Below are 22,885 nucleotides of genomic sequence, written 5' to 3'. Positions count from 1 at the left end.
AAATGCTTGATGGGGACATTGACGTTACTCCATTAGAATGCATGGCAACAGGCTGGGCATAGACATTTTTTGACACTTTGTCCCTCAAGCATTATGATTTTGCTAATGCTTGTAGTAGCCTTCTTTATTTAAAGCAGACCGTTGTCCCTAAATGTGGCCAATGCATGTTCCTCTAATACTCCTCCAAGTCCAGTTCTCAATGTTTTACAAGACAGGAAATGAGAAGCAAAATGAGTAAAGGAAGAGTAAATAAGTACTAGGTTAGGGTCTATGGATACCCAATGAGCCTGAGAGTATGATCATTCTCCAAGCCAAAGGCCTTAGTAACACTGAACAGTTATATCCCTGACTCATGAGGTGACTGATAAGAAACTTTGGAAGATGATAAATTTGAATACATTGCATGAGGTTTTATAGAATATCTGAGTCTGAACTCTTACCTTGAAACTAATAAAAAACATTTGGGTGAAAAACCATAAATTATTAAACATGACATATAAATACCGATACATCTGAAAGTAATGAAGAATATTATTGTTATAAAGAATAAAAGTTCTCCTCCTTGGAAAGGGAGAAACATTCCAAGTTATTAAAATAAGAACAAACCCAGAGAAGCAATAATGAATGAAAGCAGTTTATGATTATGCTTTTTAAACTAAAATTAACAAATACCACACATATATTCCACACTATGTTATAATTAAAAATATGAACCATTTTAAGAATACATTTTAAATATGGAAATTTCATCTTATTTCTTTTATTAATATTTTTAATACACATATTTTGATAAACTTTAAGTACTTACTTTAACACTTCAAGTATCTGATCAAAACTTTTCTTTTCTTCTTCTTTTGCTTTTAATTCCTCATTCAATTCATTTATTTTTGCATAAAAAATCATTGTCTTACTTTTAGTTGCTTCTAAGTCTTTAAAAATTGCTGAGCGTTTACTCTGAAAAAAAAATACAGGAGTGTTTTATTTTAAATACTTGGATTTTCAAATCTCTGCTATTCAGGGACACAATTACATTGGCTGTGTGAACAATTAAAAGTTAATAGTGGGCCACACCTGATGGCTCACTCTTGAAATCCCAGCACTTTGGGAAGCCAAAGCAGGAGGAGCCAGGAGTTCACTTACAGCCGGTAGTTCAAGACCAACCTGGACAACAAAGCCAGCACCTGTTCTCTACTCAAAATTGTTTTAAATAGCCAGGTGCAGTGTTTCACACCTGTAGTCCCAGCAACTTGGGAGGCTGAGATGGGAGGATCATTTGAGTATAGGAGGTCGAGGATGCAATGAGCCATGATTGCTCCACTGCACTCCAGCCCAGGTGACAGAGTGAGACCCTGTCTCTAAAAACCAACTGAGGTTTATATTCTCTACAGTTATATCTGATTAATGTTCTAAAAAATAAAAATGTTTATTCTCTCTGCCCTACACAAACTTGCTCCCCTTTCCAAACACACACCTAAATGCACACTTTATAAGCATGTCATTTCAAGATGCAAACATGTGGTCACTGGTTTTCAAACATGTACGAAGTCCACTGGCAGGCGGACAAGAATATATATTGTTCTGATCTTTCCAGCAAAAGAAGGCAATATTTACTACCAGCACAGTTTTCCATGGTAGGCCTGTGCAATTCCAGAATGAACATTTGATTGTGCATCTATTTTTGTGTCATCCCTTTATGACTGTTGGTGTTCAAATGGAACTTAGTGACTCACTGATTGACTGTTATTGAATTGTTCCCCACATTCAGCATGGCTGCTAATTAGTGTTACTCTCCCAACTGATTCTACAGATCTCAATGGTTCCTTCTGCCTCCACTATCTTCTATTTTCCCCATATGCTTCCAAATACTTTCTTTACTCATAGATTTCAAGAATAACAACTAATATTTTATATTTATTTTCCTATAAAACCATACTGTTTGTCTAAGATTTTGAACATTGGGTACTGCATTTGAATTTTCACATACTTCCTGCTTTGTTTCCTTCCTTTTCTGGAAGTTCTGAAAATTTTCTACTGATAAATAAAAGGATTTTTTTCTCCTTATACTAGAATGCAGTGGAAATACAGCTAACTAGGATTTGTTGATAGGCCCATTGGAGTATTAAGTTATTTGGCGGGGGCATCGGGGGGAAAGTAAGCCCAAAGACAGAGAGCAGACAGGTGTGAGTACGGACACTTTGAGTACTGCATGCTCTCTATTCCTAAACTTGACATTTAGATCAGATTTCGTCATTCATTTCTTAGTCTTAGCTGAAGATTCTCTTCTTCAAAGGAATCTGGTTTTGTATAGTTTTGCATATCTTTTAGCACACTGTAAAATTTATTTAGCTAATATATTTATGATCTTGTCATCTATGCTCATAAGCAAGATCACCAATGGATTTATTTCTTGTATTATTAATTTTTGGTTATGATTGCAAGATTTTAGTTTCATTATATAATGACTTTAGAAGATTTCCATGCTTTCTTATGCTCTGTAGGTGGTATTTGTAGAGAGATTCATAAAGTATCTTGATTGATTCTTGGTTTTATTGGTAGACAAATTAAATTTCTTCTATAATCATTGATCTATTCTTGTGTTTTATTTCTTTTGACCCAGTTTTCACCATTTGTATTTTATAAATAAATGATACAATTCATATAGATCTTAAAACAAATTCCCATGCAAAGTAGTATTCAATTCACTGTGTATATAATTATATCCCTTTTAATCATTCCCATGGCTGTTAATTTTCATTTTTTATTCTTTGCCCTTAATAAATATGTTAAATATTTTTAGATTTTTTTAAAAATTAAAATCATTTATTGGTAATCTCAAAATATTATATTGGCCTATGTCATAAATTTTGCTATACAGTTTGTCATTATTGATCATGTATAAATAAGTGGTAATTGATATTTTAGTTATTTCTTGGCACAGAAGCAAATTAATAAAAAAATGTGATTCGGTAATTTTTCTAGTAGTGCATATACTTTTTATTTCTTATTGCCCTATATTTTTGTTATTGATTTCTGATTTTAATTCATTGTATGCAAACTTGGGTGACATGACCAATACAATAATATAAGAGCATCTATTTCAGTGCCAGACTGTCTGGGTTGGAATTGCAACTTTACCATTAATGAGTTGTATGAACACCTGTACAAGTTAATTAAAAAATAATGCATCAGATTTCTCAAATGTAAGATAGAGGTAATAGCACACTCTTCATAGGCTTATCATGAAAATGAAATGATGAGCTGTTATGTCTGTGCACTTAAAACAATGCCTGACACACAGAAAACATGCAGCAAATATCTATTATTATTTTCTCTGTAATTTTTTTTAATATTTCTTTTGAGGCCCATTATCAGGCAAACATTTTAAAAATGATATGAGGACACCTCCCTCTCATGGCTCACATGCTTTCCACCAACAAATCCTATTGGAACCACCTTTGACGTATATCTAGAGGACATATTACCAGGTTAAACACAATATTGGCTGCATAAATATCTTTTGAGAAGTGTCTGTTCATATATCCTTCACCCACTTTTTGATGGGGTTGTTTGATTTTTTCTTGTAAGTTTGTTTAAGTTCTTTGTAGATTGTGGATATTAGCCCTTTGTCAGATGGGTAGATTGTAAAAATTTTTTCCCATTCTGTAGGTTGCCTGTTCACTCTGATGGTAGTTTATTTTGCTGTGCAGAAGCTCTTTAGTTTAATTAGATCCCAGTTGTCTATTTTGGCTTTTGTTGCCATTGCTTTTGGTGTTTTAGTGATGAAGTCCTTGCCCATGCCTATGTCCTGAATGGTATTGCCTAGGTTTTCTTCTAGGGTTTTTTATCATTTTTGGTCTAACATTTAAGTCTTTAATCCATCTTGAATTAATTTTTGTATAAGGTGTAAGGAAGGGATCCAGTTTCAGTTTTCTACATATGGCTAGCCAGTTTTCCCAGCACAATTTATTAAATAGGGAATCCTTTCCCCATTTCTTGTTTTTGTCAGGTTTGTCAAAGATCAGATGGTTGTAGATGTGTGGTATTATTTCTGAGGACTCTGTTCTGTTCCATTGGTCTATATCTCTGTTTTGGTACCAGTACCATGCTGTTTTGGTTACTGTAGCCTTGTAGTGAAGTTTGAAGTCAGGTAGCGTGATGCCTCCAGCTTTGTTCTTTTGGCTTAGGATTGTCTTGGCAATGCGGGCTCTTTCTTGGTTTCATATGAACTTTAAAGTAGTTTTTCCAATTCTGTGAAGAAAGTCATTGGTAGCTTGATGGGGATGGCATTGAATCTATAAATTACCTTGGGCAGTATGGCAATTTTCATGATATTGATTTTTCCTATCCATGAGCATAGAATGTTCTTCTATTTGTTTGTGTCCTCTTTTATTTTGTTGAGCAGTGGTTTGTAGTTCTCCTTGAAGAGGTCCTTCACATGAAAAAATGCTCATCATCACTGGCCATCAGATAAATGCAAATCAAAACCACAATGAGATACCATCTCACACCAGTTAGAATGGCAATCATTAAAAAGTCAGGAAACAACAGGTGCTGGAGAGGATGTGGAGAGATAGGAACACTTTTACACTGTTGGTGGGACTGTAAACTAGTTCAACCATTGTGGAAGACAGTGTGGTGATTCCTCAAGGATCTAGAACTTGAAATACCATTTGACCCAGCCATCGCATTACTGGGTATATACCCAAAGGATTATAAATCATGCTGCTATAAAGACACATGCACACATATGTTTATTGTGGCACTATTCACAATAGCAAAGACTTGGAACCAACCCAAATGTCCATCAATGATAGACTGGATTAAGAAAATGTGGCACATATACACCATGGAATACTATGCGGCCATAAAAAGGATGAGTTCATGTCCTTTGTAGGGACATGGATGAAGCTGGAAACCATCATTCTGAGCAAACTGTCGCAAGGACAAAAAACCAAACACTGCATGTTCTCACTCATAGGTGGGAATTGAACAATGAAAACACTTGGACACAGGGTGGGGAACATCACTCACCGGGGTCTGTCGTGGCATGGGGGGAGGGGGGAGGGACAGCATTAGGAGATATACCTAATGTAAATGACGAGTTAATGGGTGCAGCACACCAACATGTCACATGTATACATATGTAACAAACCTGAATGTTGTGCACATGTACCCTAGAAGCTAAAGTTTAATAATAATAAAGACAATATTGACTTTCTTCCCTTTCCCACAGCCAGTAATTCACTAGAGATAGAAATGTTAGCAATAAGAACTTTCATGGGGAGATATTTCTAATTTGGAAAAAGCCCTAAAGTCTCCAGTCACACATCCATTTGTTTATGCTGAATACATACTAACTTGGGGGTAAAATTTAGAGGTCAGGTAGGAACAAATGTTTTGGTCTGTAGATTGCTCCCATCTGCAGAAACACAATACTCTCTAGTGGAGTACAAATCCCAGTCTCTACTTTGTAGAAAAGGCAGTGGGGTTGAGGAAGCAATCAATGGGTGTTACAATGCACCGATTACCGTACTATGCATTGTATTTGAATTATGCCTTTTATGACTCACAGTAGCAATATGATGAATGTTATATCCATTTTACAATAGGAAATCCAAAGTAGTCTGGATTGTACAGCTAGTTTATGTGGTGATGACTGGTTAAACACTAGATTTCTCTGACTCCAAAGCGTTTACTATTTTCTCCATACCAAAACTGGCCCTTGCTTTTTGGTCACTGCTGCTAAAAGAAATTACATGAGATTTTAGTATACTTAGTAGGTATTGGCATGCATGAGTTTTGAGATTGGACAGAAGGGGATTCTTGCTACTTGGGAATTTAACCTCTCTAAACCTCAGGTTTTAATTTATATAAATGCAATACTAAATACTTTACAGGGTTGCTGTGAGAATCCAATGAAATGATCTGAGCCATGTGTTTGCCCTTTGTCAGCACATTGAAATCAACATTAATAAATGACGTTGATAATAATTAATGAAGCTCATAAGAGGTAGCTGACCTGCCTTCTACTGATAACATTGGCTGAAGACAATACTCATGCTGGGAAAATGATTTTCTTCTCTGCTCTGCATTGACCCAGTCATTTTTCACTGCTTTAATAATCACATCTTCCACTTATGACTCCTAATTCCCAAATTCTAGTGTGCAAGAAGTGCCACTACCAAGGATACTCTCTTAAGTATACTTGAATGTATTTAAGCATTTGCCTATTCAGAAAAATCCACAAAGTCCTGGGTACCAGACAGGGATGGAGGTGTTTACTGTTATGAAGTCTGCACCAAATATAGCCCATGAACCCTGCAATTCACTCACTTCATTTTTTCTCAGAAGGGGTGAAGTCTACTCCCTGTCCACAGCCTCACGCACTCTCAGTCATCTTCCTCAGAGAGGCTATACTCTCTTTCATCTGAAGATGTGAACATAGTGCCCAACAGACCTAGTAGGCACTGAGGTCATGCATAAGACAACAGCATTAAACTTGCAGTGCTCTTGGACTTTTCTCTCCTTTTTTTGGCTAAAAAGTAAGCTGACTCTAACAGTCAAGTTTGGGTTCTAATCCCATCTCTATTGAAGAAGTGAGTCTTGCCTTTGCCCAGCTGCTATATTAAAATATTCTTGCTACACAACTTGGTATAAAAGGGAAAGAGATAGATGGACATGATATAAATAGGAAGGGTGACTTTTCAGAAAATTGATGAGAGACACTTAGTGCCTGTAGTGTGTGAGAACATCAGGGGAAAGGCAAAGAGGTATATACAAGGAGCGTCCCTTGGAAGTGATGAGGATACCATTATAGTTCTGGTCACAGTGTCCTTTACAAAATGTAAATAAAAGTAAATTATTTTAAAATTTTTTTTGGCTCTTGAACTATACTTCTTTTATAAGCTGTGACTCCAATGGGGCATCACATAATTTAGAAACCTTCTGTTTTAAGCTCTCCTTATCAAAAGCAAAGCCAGTGGTGGTCTTTTCCCTGGCAAACAGAGTATCATTTTACCATGTAAAGTCAATCCTTTATTTTATCTGACAACTAAATAAAGGCTTTGTGTACAAAACCAGTAGTAAGATGAATGGAAAAAGTTGACTTTAATTGGCTAAGTGAAGATGATTTCTACGAACAAAATCTTAGTAGTAGTTGGCTTAAAATTTAAAGAATTATGTATATGTTTTTAAATTAAATTGTCTTTGGGAATATTAAAATTTATAGTCAAATTATGATACAATATTAATATTAAAATAATTAAATTACATTAGTGATTCTAAGTTCTCTATCTGAAAAGAAAATGATCACTAGTTTAAGCATGTTTATATTAAATGTGATATTTTATAGTTTCAGAGTGTCAGATTGATGATTTGGGGTTAAAACAGTAGATACACGTCAATAGAAGATTCGAGCCACTTAACAAAAGTGTAATCATGCTATTTTTTGTTTAATTTTGACTTCTTTTTCTCCTTTTCTTCTCTTCCTTCCTTTCTTCCTTCTTTCTTTTCTTTCTTTTCTTTCTTTCTTTCTGTCTTAGTTTGTTTAGGCTGTTATAACAAAACGCCTTAGAATGAGTACTTTATAAAAACCATAGAAATGTATGTCTTAAAGTTCTAGAGCTAAGCAATCTAAGGACTAGGCAACAAACGATTTGGTGTCTCATGAAGCCTCGCCCTCTGCTTCAAAGATGGTGTCTTCTTCATTCATACTCATGCGGTAGAAGGGGCAAGCAAGATTCTTGGGGCCTCTCCTGTAGGAGCACAAATCCCAACAAGCTGTCATAATCTAATCACCTCCCAAAGGCCTAGCCTCTTATTGGGGATTATGTTTCAACATATGAATTTTGGGGGAACGCAAACATTCAGACCATAGCAATTCTCTTTATCTTTCCTTCTCTCCCTCTGTTCTTTCTTGTTTTCTTTCCTTTTTATTTCTTTTCTTCTTCTTCATGTTTTTTGTTTGTTTTTAATCTCCAAGTAAAAAGAGACAGCATGGCAATCACAGAAAGCAGTAGACTTCTGCATGAATTCAATATCAAATTTTCCTTGTATTTATCCTGATTAGGAGCTATGTCCCTGATAAACTAGACCAGTGAGAAAGATACTGCAAGAGAAAGTAAATGAAAACACAAGGACTCTATGTGTGCTTTTATCCCTAGTCGATTTAGTACACCCAATAAGAAATGGGACACATTCATTTAAAATTAAACTTGCTTGAATAGTTTTCACCGACATACATAAATACATAAGCTGTAAATTCGAAATTAGATTTTGAACTGAAATTCTTACCTCAGTTGCTATTAGTGCATCAAGTGTTTTCTTCCCCTTTTTTCGTAATTTTTTCTTTACTTTTTCCACCTTTCTTCTAATTAAATCTTTCTGATCAAGTATATTATTAAGTACCTGGAGGACATTCAGATATTAAGATGTGCAGCATTTGCAATCCAATTATCCTCATTTAGGCCAAATAATACTAAAGTGACTATTTTAATAACAACAGCATTTATTTTGGCAAATAAAGGAAAAGAACCACCACACATGAATTACAGAAATATACTGTAATATCCAAAAATCTCAATATTCTATTTGCATTACATGAGAAAGCCAAAATTTAATGAATTTTAGTTAAGTAACAAAAATAAATAAGCTTACATAGAAACTATGAATTTTTTAATAATATTTCTTTTAATCAAAACTAAAACTCCAAATACAAATAGTAAGCAATCACTACCAAAAAGTATATTAAAACTTATTCTTCCTTAGTGTGTGCTAAATTATTAATTTGTATAATTTATTAACTATTAAAATATAATCAAACCAAAAATGATTACTGAACTACAAGACGTAAAACCATAGCCGTTATAAAATAACAGGAAACAAAAATCATTAATCTTTTCTGGAATTCATTATTGTACTCAGACAACCTCACTTAGGCTTTTGGTGCAATTAATAAATATCCATCATTAACGTAAGGTGGAGCCATCATTAAACTCATTTATCCACTAGATGTTTGTACTGGTTATACATTCTTTGCAGGAGCATGATGATAGCATTTAGAAGCCCTAAATAGAGTGGTATTCAGAATTTGTTGTTTCCATGCTTCGTGACCTTATACATGTCGCTCAGACTCTTCAAGCACAGGTTTTCTCAAGTCTTTGATACCAGTAAACTCCCTCTTGCCTATTTCATAGGAAGACTTTGAGGCTCAAAATAAACTTTTAAAATAGAAACACTTTGTAAATCACAATTTTAAGAAATAAACACATTTTGAAAATTATCAAAGACTAAAAATATAAAGTTACATTATTATTTGCAAAGGAAAAATGTTCTGGTGCCAAAATGGCTCAAATAAATATATGTATGGCCTCCCTGCAGGGAAGGACAAGAATGTATAACTCTTGCCACACCCTCTAGTTCTCCAAAAGACTAATGACAGGATTAATACATGTTTTTCAACTAAATTTTTCTTTGGGAAGGGCTAGTGATATCAGTTACTGCCATAAACATGTAATTTCGAAAATATTTCATCAACATTTGCTTTATTTTTCATCCTAGATGTCTAAACATCTACATGCATCAAAAATTTACCATGAAAATGTCCAGATCCCTTACATTTTATATGCAAATAAGCATAACTTTAGCATTTCATTAAGAAGGACTGAAGACGTTGAATTAGGTTTAACATAATGAACGTTCACACCAGATAAGTCACTACTCACGCACTTGAAACCTCTTTTCCCAAGTACCCTCTAAGACTATGGGGTTCTAGATAATAGCATTAATGGTCTTGCTACAGAGTTTCACTGCAGATCAAGTTGTGTGGTCCTGAAACAGTTACTTAGTTTGCCCATACCTTTCCTATGTGAAATCATAATTTTCCAAATAATAATGTCAAATCACTTGTGTAAGTTACTAACATATATATATTTCTGCACATTAATTTTTGGATTAATTAAATGCTTACAGCAGAATGTTCTTTGTAGAGAGTTCTGATTCTTTCAGCTTCATCTTCCAGTTGAAGCACAGGTTTCTGTAGTTCTGCCAGTGATATGGCACATATTGCCCTATTTTTCAAAAGCTCTTTCCGCTCAAGTGCCTGGACTTCGTAAATGGAATACAGTTTTTTCTGCCAGCAAAGATTTTAAATAATTCATTCAGTTATTAACTTAAACATTTATTGAGCCTCTTATTCAGTGACAGGCAGTAATATTTGTTGTTATTTGAAAATCAAACAATACAATAAATATCACCATAAAAAAGATATAAATGTAATACATATATTACATATATATTATTTATAATATATGTATATATGTAATATATTATATATAATATATAATATAATATATAATATAATATAATGTATATATTTTTTATTTTTTGAGAAAGAGTCTTGTTCTGTCACCCAGCCTGGAGTTCAGTGGCATCATCTCTGTTCGCTGCAACCTCCATCTCCCAGATACAAGCAATTCTTCTGCCTCGGCCTTCTCAGTAACTGGAATTACAGGCATGAATCATGCCTAGCTAATTTTTGTATTTTTAGTAGAGAAGGGGTTTCGCCATGTGGCCAGGCTGGTCTCGAACTCCTGACCTCAAGCAATCCACCCGCCTTGGTCTCCCAAAGTGCTGGGATTACAGGTGTGAGCTACCACATCTTGCCAAGTGTAATATATTTAACTAGAGCACAGTTATTGTTAGAATGAATGAGAGAAACACTTTAATAGACAATAAAAATCAAACATTTAAAAAAATATTTCCCAGTCCAAAATGTGAAAATCAATCATTCTTACATAAGGATTGGAGAACACCAAGTTAGAGAACACACTAACACCACATTGTGGAATATATACAAGTACTGCAATATAAGACAAAACCAACTAACAGGAAGTCAGTAACAAAATATTAAACAAAAAGGTCTCTCCAGTTAGACACTTAGAAACAAAACATATGTATAGAAATAAATTAGGAAATTTCGTGTTTTGAAACATATAGAAGCAAACACTGCTTCTATGTTTGAAAATGCCAAATTTCATAACAGAAAAAAATTACAAAATTTAGGTTTACTTCAAAGAGAAGCAGAGGTGTAGATCATCTCTTTTGGGCCAGGCACGGTGGCTCACGACTTTAATCCCAGCATTTTGGGATGCTGAGGTGGGAGGATCACCTGAGGTCAGGAGTTTGAGACCAGCCTGACCAAAATGGAGAAACCCCATCTCGACTAAAAATACAAAATTAGCCGGGCATGGTGGTGCATGCTTGTAATCCCAGCTACGCAGGAGGCTGAGGCAGGAGAATCACTTGAACCTGGGAGGTGGAGATTGTGGTGAGCCAAGATCGCGCCACTGCACTCCAGCCTAGCGACAGAGCAAGACTCTGTCTCAAAAAAACAAAAACAAAAATGAACAAACAAACAAAAACACTGAAACCGTTTTGACTCTTGTTTTTTTTCTAATAATAATAATACTAATTTCAAATATGTATGTATTTCTAAAGGGGAGGGATTCTAGAAACATGGCATGGATCAAAAAACCCAATCTGGATTCCAAAGGATATGCAGGTGGTAAAGATTTTAAAAATTCAAATTGATTTTGCCAGCTTACATGCTTTATTTTCAAAATCTTTATATGGAAGTATCATAGCATATTTTTCTTTCAGGGTTAAATAAAGAAATCCAAGTGAAAGACACTAAGAGTAAAGAAAACATAACATCATCACAAAGTAAACTAAAGAGTCAGACACTTAAAAATAAGATCCCACTGCCCTTTTACTAGACTGGCAGAAATTCCCATTAAGCCACAAAATGAGATATGGGTATGAGAGGTCAGTTTCTTTATGCATGATCAGACACTGCTGCTTGTACACAGAGGGCAACTGTCATCAGCTAAGGAGAGAAAACTGCTGGCTTGCAAACCAAGTAGTGACAAGATGCCTCATTACAGGCAAATTTAAAATGCTAAGTAAAATGCAAATTGAAGGAAGAATAAAATATTAAAACCAAATTAGAATTACCTGAAGCACCATTCCAGCAGCCACTTCACCTCGAGTGAGTTTTTTCAGGAATTCTTCTCTACCCTATATGTTAGGAAATTTTTAAAATGAGGATTTTCTTCATAAAACATCAAAAACATTTTTAAAAACAATTGCTAATATAAGATACCTTTTTAATGTTTCAATATAGAGTAAAATATTAATTATAATTTTTTATATGTATTTTTAAAATCCTGGTGTTATTTGAGGTAAAGTAATGAAGTGGTACAGCACCAGGAATTAGACTACAGAATTTCAATCTTTTCAGTTTGCATTTTATAGTCCTAAACTTAAAAAATCAAAGTAATAAGAAAGTGAAACAAAGTAGTCATCAATTTCTCCTTTTAAAAACTATCAGTTTGTTTTTAATATTACTTTCTGGAATAAACACAATCAACTTTCAAAACAAGATAGATGCAAGTCAAGTGTGAAGTGTGCAAAATAAGAGCAGACTCTCCACTTGGCTAGAGCAATTCATTGTTGTTTTTGTTTTTGTTTTTTTGTTTTTTTAATCATATCTTTAAAGTTTGTGGAGAAAAAAAATTTGGAAAAATCTTTTCTTTGCTACCTGGAGAAATTGTTGTAAATTGTTCATATACTTGCTTTAAATTATCACACAAAACCAGAATTGGAAGTAGTTCATAAAGTTCCTTCTCTCTTAAAATTACATCTTAGAACCCCTGATTTGAGGGAGGAGTTGGCTGGGATTTAGGCTGTCCTCCAGATTCAAAAGATATATGTGTGTGTGTGTGTGTGTGTGTGTGTGTATGTGTGTATATATATATGTGTGTGTGTGTGTATATATATATATAAAATATAGTTTTGCAAGGAGGAACAATAAAATTTTAGAAATGTGTCTGATACCTCTACTTCAATACGGAATCCCTCATCATATCCCAGGGTCTATAGAGACAATACAAAGAAACAAGCCAGTAGTCTTCTGCTCTAACACTTCCTCTACTCAATATAGCAAACCAGTAAAATTATGTTCACCTCAAGCAAAAGAATAATTCCAAAGAAGGAAACATGAAGGTGGCAAATAGAGCAGTAACTTTGATATATCATTTTACTTAAGGATATATCTACATCTAAAATGAATTTATGCAATAATACGTTTCGATAATTTTAAATAAATTAGCAACCTCTTCTGACATGATAGCAGATACAGCATAGTTTTTCCGTTTGTTTATTATTTAAGAGAAATGAAACAAAATTTAAAATGGCTTTGTAGATTGGAGAAAAATATATCATATTCCAAAACAGCTAGATTTGACCTTTGTCTGAAACTAATTGAAAAATGTGTATGTATGGGCATGTGTGCTTTTGTTGGATTTCATGTGTTGGAGAAAAGACTTGGTGAATGAGGTGAAGCTGAAGAAACAAACAACTCTTAGATTACGCAGAATCTTCCGGGTACATTAATAAAATTAGTGAAGAATGGTAAGCAAAGTGTGTGTTTTAGATCACTCTGGTTACAATCTGGATTGATTCATTTGTGTTTCCTTAATATTCACTCATCCATTCATTCTTTGAAGTTTTATTTGTGTGTGTTTTTTTAATTGTCAACTAGTGAGAAAGCAAGTTATGATTGAAATGAATTCAAGTCACTTAAATTGGATAAATTAATATTGTTCAAAAAGAACTTGTTGATATATGGCTTGCAAAGAACTGCAGGCAGTACATGAGAAATTTAAATAGATAAGAAGTCTGAAGCTGCAAGAATAAGACACTTGTATTTCTCTGAAAAGAAGGAAGATACTACATTTGAAATCTGTGTATCTATACAAAACCAACTTAGCCTGTTACCAGTGGACAAATTTGTACACTGCATGGGCAAAATATCTGGAGCTTCTGTCTAGCATCTAAAGAACTTTTCCAAGTTCTGTTTTCCACCATGCCCCCAAACCTCTGTGATCCAGACAACCAGGTTAAACGACCAGTCACCAGGAGAGAAAGTATTTATCACTGGCTGGCCTGCCACTTGCATACAAGACCCAACGCCACACGGAGTGTTTCCAGGCAGATGCTCAAGGCCTTCCTATAATACTGTCCTCCTTACAGGAAACAGTCTACCGAAAGCACTGGGAAAATGCCAAGAGGCTAGACAGTTTCTGGAAGAACTACTGAATATTTCCAAAACACCACAGAGTACCCCAAAGACTGATATAGGAAGAGCTCTGATGGTCGAAGGCCTTAGATTACAGAGTCCAACATCTGAGAGAGGGGATTTGTTTTCCCATCCTATTATCACAGGCATTGTTCCCTGTAAAGCAGACTCTAGAGTGAAGTTTAGTGTATAGGATACTTATTAGGGAGCATATTTGGAATCTACTCCTGTGGACGGGAGAGGAATGAAGCAGGATTGGACAGAGACATAGGCTGAGCTACAACAGACCCCCGACAACAACCTCGATCAACCCCTCAGCAAGCCACGGGCAAGAATGGACCATCTGATTTGCCCCAAGTTGGACTAAGGTGGCAAGGCTATCATTCTATTTTTATTGGTGATTAAATGTGAGCTACCTCAGAAATGGGAATGACCTTAAGCAAAGTAACTGAGATGATTCCCGAAGCAGAATCTGGGCAGTTACATTCACCAAACAATATAAATGCCACGGGTTCCCTCAATGATAAAACTACCATTTGTACTGCTCCTAGTAATGATGGCTAAGATACATTATACGCTTTCTGCGTAGAATTATCCTGTCTTAACTTCACAATGAAATCCATAAAATAGTTATGATTGTCCTTTTAGAACATAGGAAAACTGACACAGAAAGATTACATAAATTGATCAAGCACACAAAGCTGGCAATTGAGGGAACCAGGATACTAATTTACACAATCTGACAGAGGGCATCTCAGTGACACCCAGATATGCAGGAACCCTCAGAGTTATAGGAATATTTAATGTAGAGCCTTCTGACTCTCATGTGCCCCTTTTCTTGTAGGGCCTCTTTTAACACGAGGCTTTCCGGGCCAATGGGACATCTCTTTGAATTCTAAATCTTAGCCACCTATAGCTGAGATTGAAGAACCAAGACTTTGGGTGAAAGGGTTCCAATTAGCTAGTGATGCCATTGTTGGCTCTAAAATGGAATCTGCTAGAAACTTATGAGCTCCTGGGGAGATACTAACTTTCATTATTCAACAAGAATTATGTAGCTGCTGAGAAAAAGCCAGGGTTAAATGAGTTGAAATTACCAAGAGGAAAAATGTCACAAAAACTGTAGTGTGGTCTGCTTAGTGAAATACTGATTGCCTATTGGGCAAAATCCTCTAACCCAAGGCTATTTTATAATAATGTGTTGAATAGCTCATGTAATTTATTGAATGCCATACTGAGAGGTAAAAACAGAACGGCTGTATGAGTGCTCAAAGGATGGTCTCCACTGAATATGCACCACTTTCACACCATGGCAAAGTTGAAAAACTGTAAGTGGAACCATATTAACTCAGAGGCTGTGTGTGAGTGTGTGTGTGTGTGTGTGTGAATTATCATATCCATTAGTGAAATAGCTATTATCCCCTTTCAAATATGATAAAATTGAGGTCTAAGGTCATGGAATTTATCACAGAACCAGTCTTCAAACATGTATCAGCACCAGGACTGCCTGCTACCAGAGCTTGGACACATTCTACAGCTCTTCACAGTAAGCTCCCTCCTCTATCTCCCTGGCTGCTAGCACTTTGTCTGCTATATAATATTTGCCAAATGAATAATTTATTGAGCAAATGGGTTTATGATTAACGAACAAGCTTGCTTTTGATCTCTAGGCTGGGAATTAAACTGTAAAAGTTCCAGATTGTTTCAAATCAAAAATATGTTGTTTTCTTAAGAAATATCTTTATATGAGGAGAAGCTCGGGGCCCATTACAATGTCACAGTCACATTTATATATAGCATCTTTGAGATGGATGATACAACAACGCCTTTGATACATTTTTCCTGAGATGTGGAGAGATGGGAGAGGTGGTAGAAAAGACAGCAAGGTTGATTCTGACCTAGGATTGCGTGCAACATATATTCCTAAAATATAAATACCTGAAAAAGCACGGAAGGAAGGCTGCCTTCTCCAGAAGCATAGCCTGTGGCCCAGCTTGTGCTAAACGTTCAAGTTCTTCAAATCTTTGCCGATTCATTGTAAAGGGAATGAAAGCCCAGAAAAATTGCTACTTAGCAACTGTTCCAAGAATGGATTCTACTAAGGATCATGGATAGAGTCTAAATCCACTGGATGAAATGTGTTGGAAGAAAATAGCCACGTATTCTTAAATATCACTCAATTGATTACTTATTAATTACGATTGGGAAATGAATACATTTCTTGACCACACCTTTAACCAACTGACCAAACTTAATATCACTAATAATGAAACAAACATAGACCATGTGCTTGTGGACACAATATTATACTATTATAACTACGTAATATTCCTCCCAGAGGTGTTTAACTTGTATCTAATTATGAAGAAACAAAAAGATAAATCTATATTGAGAGAAATCCTGCAAAGTAACTGGCCTAGACCCTTAAAAATGTAATGTAGTGAAAAACTACTTTTTTAAAAAAATGTAGAGACTTTTTAAAATTAAAAGGGACTCAAAAGTTATAACAGATAAATACAACGCATGGGGCTCAATGACATATACCAACCAATTGAATTAGAGAAATTTGCATGTACAGACTATGCATTTGTACTCATTATCTAATTACTGCCTCTTAGCTCCAAATCTGTTTTTAATTCTGATCTGTGATAACGGAGCTGGATCCTGTGAGCGGTTTCCTTTTGCAGTTTTACTTTTGGAGGAAAGCTAGGCATAATCAACAGAGGGCAGGGGACAGGCAGGCAGAGTTGCAGCAGCAAGGGGCCCTGTGTCCTGGTTCCTTGTTCCAGTGGACCGTTGTTATTTTTTCCATCCTCCTGCAGAACTGCCACCAGCTGGTGTGTGCGGAGGTTCTCTGCCCACAAACTCCATTCCACCTCCATCAAGTCTCTCCAGCAACTCGCAGATAGCTGCTGCTGAACCCTGTGCTGAGACACAACCACACCCTCTCCAATAAAGCTTCACTCTGCTTGGGAGAGGGCAGCCTCTTCCATGCTTGTTCCTTCTTAGGGTGCTTTCTCTCAGCCCTCCAGGCACTGGCTGCTGCCTACGTTGGCTATTCCTGTGTTCTTTAGAACAGAGTTGGCAAACTTTTTTTGTAAAGGGTCAGATAGTAAATATTTTAAGCTTTGCAGGTCATAAGGTCTCTGTCACAACGACTCAATTCTGGTTTTGGAGAAAAAGAATAAAAGAGATCAAAGGATCACTTTGAAGAGCTTGGAAGAAGGCTGGAGCAAAGGAAGTGACAATATCTCAGAAGCTGGAAAGAGGGCACATTAAAACAGTCACCTTTGACCTGCAGCCTGGTTTTAGCAGTCACAAACCAGAAGGTGGCAGCAGAGAGCTACACTGCTGGAATAGACTCCAGTACTAGGACAAAAGACAGCTGAAAGGATGAACTGTCAATGCCGAGTCCGGAAAGCCACGTTCAAAGAGAAAAAGTGAGCAAAGTCAGTTTAATTTCCAATGACAGAGAAGCACTAAAAGCAAAGTTAGAGAATTTAGGTTATGTAAGGTTTGAGGTCAGGAAAGGAAGATGGATACTTTAAAAAATTACAATCTTAAAGCAAAAGTTGAGATATGTTTAAGTGACTATGGGCTGGACTGAATTAGTAGGACCAGGTATCTCTGGCTATGGTTGTGCATTATTAGGATACATTTTGGTGGCCAGGACCCTAACAGAAAGTATAGGTGGCTGTCCAAACTGGTTCTATCTGAAAATAGGACATGACACTATTTTATCTTTCTTTTTGTATGAAAGTATATGTGTTTTTGGTGAAATATTTTAAATTACAAAAAGATATAATACAAATATTCAAATCCACAGATATGCATTTTGACTTTTTGGTCATTTCTTTTTTAGGTCCTGAACTTAAAGTTATTATCTCTGGTAAAGTCAGTCTAACAAGATCTTTTTCATCTACTACAGAAGTCTCATTAATTTTTAAAAATTCTACATTGAATGAATTTATAATTTACCTTAATACTCATGGACTGAAACATTATTCTATTATTGAGAAATCTGTATATAATTTTCCTATTATATGTTGTTAGTATATATTCATGGTTTCCATAAACATTTACTGAGTATCTGCATAAGCACTGTTTAAGCACTGGAATGCAGCAGTGTATACAAAATAAACAATTATTGTTGACCTCATGAACCATGTTTTCAGTGGCTGTTACGTTAACTGTTAATAAACGTCCTTAAACCTGCATGTCTGTTGGCTTTGTTCTTGGTTACTTCTTTAAAGTTGTATTTTTAGAAATAATGCTACTGAGTTACAGATTATGAATGTTAGGTTCTTTATATCTATTGATGAATTGCTTTCCAGGAAAGCTCTAATTTATACTTAATTGGATACTTGAGCACATACGAGTTGTTATAGCAAAATATCTTTACCAGTATCAAATATCAGTTTTTATATATGTAAAATTGGGATAACACTTTTTTTCACAAAACAAGTATGGGAGGTAAAAGAAGAAAATGTATATAAAGTAATATGCTTAAGGCATCACTCATATTAAGTACTCAACAAATAACTATCATTATGTTCAACGTGTTATTTAGAACCCAAGCATTTATCACAATTACTGGGAGACAGACTTAAGAGTAAAATATGTAGGTAAGTTGTTAAAGATTTTTTTTTTTTACCCTGAACAACAAAGGTAGCCCCATGCTATAGGAGTATTTTTATGCTACTTATCCCTAATACCTTTAAGAATTTATTATTTGTCAGGCTCCAGGTTGAATGTTTTATACACAACATTATGTATTTATCACCCAAAGGTACCATATAGATATTGTTACATTTATTTAAGAGATGAGAAACCTAGACTAAGAAAAGTTAAGCATATTTTTAATATTCTTAGAGCAAATAATTAGCATAACCAGGATTTGAATTAAGAAACATCTGACTCTAAAGTCCATACTCTTTCAACTGAACCACATTTCCTTTGGAACAGGAAGAAGAAAAGTAGAAACAAAGTTCAGATAATTAAATGGAAATACTGAAAAGTCAACTTGCCATCTAATTTCTGACAAGCAAAGCGCTAACCCAGTAGAATGGAGAAGGAAATTATGTTCCCATATGATATTTACAGCAAACCAAATAAAGTTTTATTATATTCTCAAATGTTTTCTACCATCAAGATCCATAAATGTTCAATGGTTTACTTCTATCACATTTTCCATGTTTATTTACTCCCTCAAATGTGTCAGGAAAAATGAACTTTTCTGATGCTTGACTAAGGGGTTACCTAGCAGCCACTGTGGGACTTTAATCCTGCTGTACATTCACACTATTTCCGTTTTCCTTGTATTCTCCTTTCCTTTTTCCTGGCAACCATTTCCCACTAATACCGATTAGACATTCCCAATATTATGATTAATAGCAGCTTCCTTTTCATTTAATTTTGGCAAAGTATTCTACATATGAATGGAGTGGAAAAGAATCTTAGTAAATGAAGACCAATGAAACAAGCAAAAAATACCAGATCAAAGTTATAATTATGGAACAGAGAGAGATAAGGAAGTGATTATCCTAGAAATGTTCAGCATAAATAACTGAGCTTCTAAGCTGCTTAACTCAGAGAGAAATAAGAAAGTGTAGGGAACTCTTAATTATTAATTAAAAAGAAATACAATTTTATCAAGAAAAATTAGCTTTTTTTAGTTCAGAAATCTAAGGTCAATTACTTTTGTAGGTTTTTTCAGCATATTGACAATATGACTAACTCCCTTATTAGTTTGAAAAACCAAGAAGCGATGGTCAATCTTGGCTATTACTTTTACCAACCTTCATTAAAAGCCAAGGATGTGATAGCAATTCATAACTCAATAAAAGCTATTACATGTGGGACAAGAGTAATATGCTCCAGATTTGACATGCTATAAGGCATAAATCCTTTGGGATAAAAATTAATGAATTAATAGAATGTTCATTTTATAACTACTTAAAAATATTATCAGTCTCATCTGGAATTATTATAGAAGTTGCATGGTGCATAAATCACACTTTAGTTTATTGCAGCTCTTTTGTTCTGTTGATTGAACTAAAGATGCTCTAAGTACTAGCAGAAATTATGCCCTCCAAGAAACTTTTGAGAAGGTTCTGACTTCTATTTTACTCAAAGGACGGGAGTATAAACCTTGTCTCAGAGTTGAACAAATAGTAGTTGAAAGGAGGTCTGAGAACATAAAGAACAGTTTGAGATTGGCTGAAATATCTGAAAAAGCACTCAAGGCAAGTCATAGACTTCTAAAGTTATGCACCAGATTACTGCGGACTGGAAGTTTCTAAGAACTTAACACATTGTCTTTTTCTAGCATTAAAAATGACCTCCCCCACCCCCAGTATGATTATTTTGAAGCTTTCAGCTTAACTGAATCTTTGTTGGTCAGAATGTAAGTGTAATGTCTTACGACTCTACCAAGACCAGCATGAGATATCCTGGTCCCTAAATTCCACACAGTTACCTAAAAGCTTACCTTGGGAAAACCCCTTTACACCCCAAATGAATGTGTTAATAACAATTGCACAGTTTTGTGAACGTTAAATTAATTAGCATGTATAAGGGTTTTTTCATAAAATTGGCCTGAAGAAAACTCTTTATGTCTACTTTATTCCTTCCTTTTTACTAAGTTTCCACTTAGTTCTAGCACTATGATTCTAACCTGGAACCAGAGTGACCAGATGTTCTCACTTTTCCACCAGATTTCCATTATATTCAAGTAAAAAACACTTCAAGATTATGCAGCTTGCATAGAAGCTTTCAACTGGAGTGCTAGGAAGTACTTAACAACTGGTGAAAGCTCTCAAAATTTTTGGTTGCAAAGTCATATTCTTTAGACAGTTCTAAATGGTTTTCTGTTCATTCCATCAACAGTATAATTGAATACATATTACTATTAAATTGACTTATTCCCTATCCCAATTGGCTAATTTTATCCTGACACTTGGCCAAACACCTCTTTTCTGAATAGGTCAGTTATTGGAATTGGAAATATGGAAAAATTGGGACAAATCATTTGTAAAAAAATTAGAGAAAGTGCTAGACATCCTTCTTGTTCAGGATTGCTTCTACTCTAAGACTGCCTAAAACTTATCTGGTATTTTACAGATGCATTAACTTGAGAGAACATAATTCATAAATTCTACCTCTAGAGTTTCAAAAGGCTATTTTTAGGGTAACCTAGAAGTGATATTGCTGTAATTAATTTCTAGTTGATGGATTAAAGATTAATTTCAGGCCAGGCTCAACAAATACAGAAATTTACTTAAAAGGAAAACATAATTCTCAGACTTAGAGTGTTCTAAAGATTTTCATGAATCAGTCCATGAAAGATAATAGGGTCATTACACAGGCAAAAATTACAAACTTGAATTACTATAAACCTGAATTATCTAAGGAAAATCTAGAAATTTATTCTGAATTTATTTTGAACTCTGAAGCAGATATGGATGTGCATATTATAGAAGTTTTTAATGCCATATATATTCAGGCTCAGAAATTAGCAGGAGTGATTAACCATTGGGAATGGTTTCTCAAGTGGATCAGTTTCTTTCTGTTGCTTCTTTCCAGCGATCAATCAGCTCCCATGAGGTAAGGAAACAACATGATGAATACTTTCTTTAATCTTGCATGAATAAAGAGAGAAAGGAAGGGTGACATCAACAAGATGGCTCACTAGAAGTGCCTGGAGTTCATCCGCACCCCCAAAAGAACCAAAGCAACAAATAAATAGTGAAGATTTGAATGTGGTGTCAAAGAGAGAATGCTGGAGTAGAACAGGAGAGTGGAGAGGCAACTGTGGTAATTGGAAGTCCAAGAGAGCAGCATGAAGGCACCTGGCCTCTGCAGCCCCATCTCCCTTGCCTAAATCAGATGGGCCCAAAACTAGGGGCAACTTCCCCTTGCAGGAAAAAGGTAAACAGAAGAACCTCATCAGTCCCCACTGCCATTGTAAATGCCTACAGTATTTACTACAAGAGAATTCCACAGTCCTCATAAGTCATGAGCCCAGTTTGGAGAGCTGCTGAAGATTTACACTGTTGCATTGCTTCAAATTAGAAGAACAACTTATGCACTCCCCCAACCCCCCCCCACCTCCTGTGAGCCAAGCTGCTGCAGCACAGCACTGTCTTGATACTAGAGGCACCTCTAAAATGTACCCTTCTCTGGAGGCCAGTAACCACTGCACCGCTGCAGCAATGGTGCTCCATCTTCATTCCAAGCCCAGTGGCTACACTCTACAACCCTAGCTGTGTGGACCCTGGGTTGAGGATTGGCTGTGACTCTGGTCCTGTACATCATGGAAACCAACCCCTCCACCCCCAGCACCTCCATTTAGGAAAGGATCTGAGTCCCACCCAGGGTGAACCCACCCTTGAACCAGCCAAACTGGTGCATGTCCACCCCTGAGTAGGAAAGGTCCCTGAGCCAATAAACAGCTGGCCTGCCCCTAGGCCAGCCAAGAAACCATACAGCCATGTCGGAGGCTTGAGAAACAGCTCCATGGGCTTCCACAGAAAAAATGCTGCCAGGCCAGCTGATCAGCTTTGTGCCCACGTCTGGGACTTGATAAACAGCCTTATGAGCCTCCCCTGGCTGAAATGCCCCCATACCAACCAAGCATCTGAATGCCCATGTTCTAGGCCTGAGAAACAACACCATGGGCCACCTCTAGCAAACACAACTCCAGGCCAGCGAGGAAACCATATGGCCATGTGCTGGGTATGAGAAACA

At 35.8% G+C, this 22,885-nt stretch overlaps 1 protein-coding gene across 7 annotated transcripts in view; it reads right to left on the bottom strand.

Annotated features, from left to right (window-relative positions):
- Positions 1–22,885, bottom strand: part of CCDC178 (coiled-coil domain containing 178) — a 515,084-nt gene that overhangs the window by 300,300 nt on the left and 191,899 nt on the right. For all 7 annotated transcript variants that reach the window (XM_050768096.1, XM_050768095.1, XM_050768092.1 and 4 more), the window contains 4 exons: positions 12,013–12,075; positions 9,968–10,129; positions 8,293–8,406; positions 809–954 (listed from right to left, as the gene is read on the bottom strand). In XM_050768096.1, coding sequence (XP_050624053.1) covers positions 809–954; positions 8,293–8,406; positions 9,968–10,129; positions 12,013–12,075 — 485 coding nt within the window. The remainder of the gene's footprint in view (positions 1–808; positions 955–8,292; positions 8,407–9,967; positions 10,130–12,012; positions 12,076–22,885) is intronic.

The sequence above is a fragment of the Macaca thibetana genome, chromosome 18 (assembly GCF_024542745.1).
Source record: "Macaca thibetana thibetana isolate TM-01 chromosome 18, ASM2454274v1, whole genome shotgun sequence".
Classification (NCBI taxonomy): domain Eukaryota; kingdom Metazoa; phylum Chordata; class Mammalia; order Primates; family Cercopithecidae; genus Macaca; species Macaca thibetana.
Note: the sequence above shows the minus strand (reverse complement) of the source record. Positions and strands in the feature narration are given on the sequence as shown.